Source organism: Berghia stephanieae, chromosome 1 (assembly GCF_034508935.2).
Source record: "Berghia stephanieae isolate SIO BIC M18660-M18661 chromosome 1, UCSD_Bste_1.3, whole genome shotgun sequence".
In the NCBI taxonomy this organism is placed as follows: domain Eukaryota; kingdom Metazoa; phylum Mollusca; class Gastropoda; order Nudibranchia; family Aeolidiidae; genus Berghia; species Berghia stephanieae.
This window is the reverse complement of record NC_088360.1, coordinates 46,671,442-46,676,441: the sequence shown is the minus strand read 5'-3', so window position 1 is coordinate 46,676,441 and position 5,000 is coordinate 46,671,442. Positions and strand designations below refer to the sequence as shown.

The window sequence follows — 5,000 nt, the reverse complement described above, 5'->3', positions numbered from 1 at the left end:
TTTAAATTTGTAAAAGTTTTATTGACAAAGTTTTGAAAAATGTATTTTGTCTCTATGCAGCATTATTGATCTTGTATACATTATTCCGTTTTTCCAGCTACTCGAGATTCGGGCAAAGGCCAAGAATTCCGCCCATATGCTGGATGCATTCAGGATGTCGAGTATGCTTTACCAAATGGTACTCTAGTTCCGGTTCCTTTCAACACGACAGTGGCTGTGGTTGGTGGATGTAGAGACAAGTGCTTGGAGGAGAGGGACGTGTGCAATCTTGGCAAGTGTGTCAATTTATACACATCGATCACGTGTGACTGTTATGGCACGGACTATGAAGGGGAGCATTGTGAGAAGGAAGGTGAGTTGCTGATTTGAACGAAATTGTTCGTTCGAGTGATACTAACTATTAACCAAAAGATTCCTGCCATTGAGCCCGTTCTGCCCCCTTGACTGTTTATTTCCTGTCAACAAAAAGGCCTGGCAAACATTCCTTAATTCCATAGCTATCTTTAGTACATGACAAATAAGTCAGGCCCACAGTTAGTGTTTATCACAATATTTTGCATTACTGATGAAGGAATTGCCTACCAACACCTCACAACTGTGCAATTTTTTTCAACTGTCTGTGTTAAAGTTGGGAGTGATGCTAAAGATCTGTGGATTGTTTTCTCGGGTGATAAGCAAGTACTTAAATGACTATGGTCATCGGTCCACGATTATCGATTGATTTTAAAGAGTAAACTATATTTTATTTTTAATTTTCGAGTCAAAAATTAAACCGCTGGCATGATGTGTTTATTCGACTAATGTTATTCAAATAGAACGATAGCTAACGTAATTTTCCGAAATGTGTACACTGTCTTATGCTTATTGAATAACCCGCGACTCATACTACAAGATAATAGTCACAAAACTGTATCCATATGAATGGCTTGCCTGGCATAGAGCAACAAAATGTCATATGACTTTTAGGTGGAAGCATCATTTATTAATCTTCGCGATGCTCAAAAGAAAGTGTTATATAACGATAATTGATAACGCCTTATAGGCAATTAAGTATTGACAAAGAGAGTTTATAAAAAGATGTCTTAAAATTGGCCAACACACACATATATGTGTAACCATAAACTTTTATTGTCTAGTTAGCACAATTTAGTGAGAATTCCTCATAAACATGGACGGCAAAAAACAATAGCAAAGACCAGAGTGACGTCATCTTCGTTCTATCTATATCTCAGTCTAAGTATATAGATAGAACGAAGTTGACGTCACTCGGGTCTTTGCTATTGTTTTTTGCCATCCATGTTTATGAGTAATTTTCACTAAACTGTATCAACCAGACAATAAACATTCATGGTTACACATAGTTTTGTGTGTTGGTCCGTTATATTTCTGGATGGCAATGTTGTGAGTTTCTTAGCTAAGCGCACACTATATATATATATATATATATATATATATATATATATATATATATATATATATATATATATATATACTATGTGTCACCTTGAACGTATATAGTCTGGTTAATACAGACTAGTGAGAATTACTTACAATCATGGATGGCAAAAACAACAACAAAGACCAAATTGACGTCATCTTCGTTCTGTCTATATACTGATCGAATATGTGAATCACTGTCTCAAACCGGTATGATCTCGGACCGATCTCAAAACCTATAAAATGATTAGAAAATAAAATTTCAGGTTTTTCGCACTTGAAGAGACTAAAATATTATTATTCATCTTACCCAAAGGACCTCAGAAATTTAATCCAAGTTACATAATATTGACTATAAATGTCATTTTCAGGACTTAAACCACCCTGACATAATACCATTTTGAGGCAACGTGTCACACAAATGTTTAACTTTCTATCCACTCATCTATAAAACATCAATCCAGCAACCCGTCCATCGTTCTATTCCATGGATTCACATTTTATTTAGTTACGTCTCACTTTCTCCCTCTCCTCTTTCCTCCTCCTCTTTCACACTGCTTTCTAATCACCCGGGTTTAGGTTTGAGCGACCAATGGGCAGGTCGGTCATTTCCATGTAATAATGACCCTGGGGGCAGAGTGGTCAAGGACTGATTGCATGCCGCCATTATATGGAAATGGGAATACGCTTTTGACATAAAGTCATAGAAACATCACATTTCGAAAACTCACTTTTTCGTACAATTTATTATTGAAATTCACTCATAGAACTGGATATATTATATTCGTGATAGGTCTTAGGTATACATAATCATGAACTCTTTACTCTTTTGTCGGAAGTTAAACGTTTTATGTAATAATATATGATTAATCCTCCAGTGAGTAAAAAAAAACTAGAGTGCATTGTGTGCGTCGTCGTATGGCACTTTGACTTCAATACCAGCTCTTGGATGTCATAATAGTATTTGTTTCACAGTTATATAAATACATTTTTACGATATTCAAATAGTCTGTAGCAGATTTATTGAGCTTGGGCAACATAATTACGTCTTGATAGGTAAACCGATGAGTAATGGATTGAATTGGCATTTGATTTTAGTTGCAATTGTATTTAATTTATTGTTTGCCGATAATACTCGGCAGAAGAAGATTGCAACATACTGCAAAGCAACAATTCTATAGTTTACCTGATGCCAAGACAACACTAAACACCGAGACTTGTGGAGAGTTGTTGAACATCAGAGTTCCAGGGCCTGGAGCAGTCATAGCCACAAAAAGAACATGTTCAGGTTAACTAATGTCCCCAGGTTCTGAATTCGTATGCTGTGATATTTTGAAAGAATGGGATGTTCATTGAAAAATAAAATCCATTTAGAATTAATGGAATTTCATACGGACTTAACCTCGGAGTTAAATTGGCCCCAGAAGCTCCCTTGCAGTGTTAAACGATACTAGCAGCTTGTGTATAGATTAACTATTATTGAACCTTTTAAAGGGCCGTTAATTTAACACTAGACGTCTAGCCATCGAAAAACCAAATTTTGTTTGGTATGCATGTCAATCAATATATGATAATAATATTTGAGCGAAATGTAGCGTTTGGGGTCTTCTTTTGATAGCTCGGATCGTCGTGGGAAACCGGAAGAGCGCGTCCATCACGCTCATTAATATTCATGACCCTTGGACACAGGCTATTACCACTTGTTGATGAATACTTTTGCATGGAGTATGGAGAGTACCTTGGATTATGTGCACAGAGGAGGCAAAGTGACATTGTTGCATTGAGACAATGCACGGGGTGCTGCCAATTATGCATTGCAGTCATTATACATGCCATCATGATTCTCAGTCATCATCAATTATTTCTTTGGGGGGAGGGGGAGAGAGGAGGTTTGAGGGGTTTCTTCTGGTTTGAATTTTATTTTAAATTGTTAATTTTATTGTTCTTTTTATATTGACCAATTATCAGCTATGATGCCAAGAATGAAATATGTCTTAATTGCAAAATAAAAGACCTTTTTGCATCCTATCTTCATATTGATAAAACAGAGATAGATAGATAGAAAGATAGATAGATAGGTTGGTTCGTAGGTAAGTAAGTAGGTAAATAGATAGATAGATAGATAGATAGATAGATAGATAGATAGATAGATAGATAGATAGATAGATAGATAGATAGATAGATAGATGGATATATATATATATATATATATATATATATATATATATATATATATATATATTTAGAGAGAGTGAGAGAGAGAGAGAGAGAGAGAGAGAGAGAGAGAGAGAGAGAGAGAGATTGATATGTTGGTTAGTATGTAAATAAATAGATTGGTTGGTAAATAAATAGAAAGATTGATAGATAGATAGATAGATAGATAGATAGATAGATAGATAGATAGATAGATAGATAGATAGATAGATAGATAGATGGGTACATAGACAGAAAGACAAGGTCGAAACTGAAACAGAGTTGACGGGAAAGGGGTTCGAAGGAATTAAGTCTGTAAAATCAATTTTGGCCATAATAGTGTCCCGTGTTTGATGATACATGAGATTGCAAACCAATAACCTTGACAACGGCCGACGCCCCTTTTAAGAAAAGAGACCACAGTTCTGTTGAACGCAGAACGTTCTGCGGCAAGGTGTCTGTCTCGTCTTATAACTTAAGCAAACTATTTTGGGCACGGTCAATGACCAGATGATTTGCAAAACTCGATCCTCGGATTATGTTTTGGTGTACATGCATTACCCATCTCGACTTTGGTGTTGATAAGGACCCGATTACAAAGTAAAGACTATTTCAATAGTTCTATACAATAATGACGCCTAACATCTGATTTGTACTGAATGAAATGATAGCATATTTCCAAATGGTATGCTGGGGAAATAACCGAAGCATTATTAATCACATCGAAAATTGTTTAGAATAAAAAGCTAGATTTCTTCATTTTCCATGTTATTATATAATGTGATTGCCAATATTATGAAATTTGCCAAGGACAAATTGCTCTGGGTTTTCACATCAGGATAGCCGAATATGATGGATGTTGACTATACGATCAGAGTCCAATTCTATAGATTTCTTTCAACAAACATGGAGATCGATCTCCCGCAAGCTTCGTCAAACAAACCAAATACCCGTTATTTTATGGAGACGACCTCTGTATCGTGGAACCCCATTGTGGGCGATGGGGTCAAGCCCTTTAACCTTTGACCTTAACTGTTGGTCATCTTTTAGTGGACGTGGCTATTTATCTGAGATTGAGTTGATTTTATGATTAAGCTTCAGAGGAATTGATCTTTTCCTGCATCGATAATAAAGTGTGAGTAAGAGGATGAAGAGGAAACAGTGTCGTTCAAGGATGAGAATTGGCTGGGGCGGTGAGCGGGTTGTAATGATAGGGAAGGGGAGAAGGGGTGGTACGAAGTGTACTTATTTACTTCCATTCGTCAAATTACGTTTACGTGTGTAATCATAAAAGATCAAAGTAACAGCATTGCTTAAATATTAGATATTTACTGATCGATACAACCCTTTCCTAACACTTTTTTGTTCGT

General features: G+C 36.0%; 1 protein-coding gene across 4 annotated transcripts in view; it reads left to right on the top strand.

Annotated features, from left to right (window-relative positions):
• Positions 1-5,000, top strand: part of LOC144976262 (axotactin-like) — a 134,296-nt gene that overhangs the window by 65,199 nt on the left and 64,097 nt on the right. For all 4 annotated transcript variants that reach the window (XM_078920463.1, XM_078920476.1, XM_078920469.1 and 1 more), the window contains exon 6: positions 98-352. In XM_078920463.1, coding sequence (XP_078776589.1) covers positions 98-352 — 255 coding nt within the window. The remainder of the gene's footprint in view (positions 1-97; positions 353-5,000) is intronic.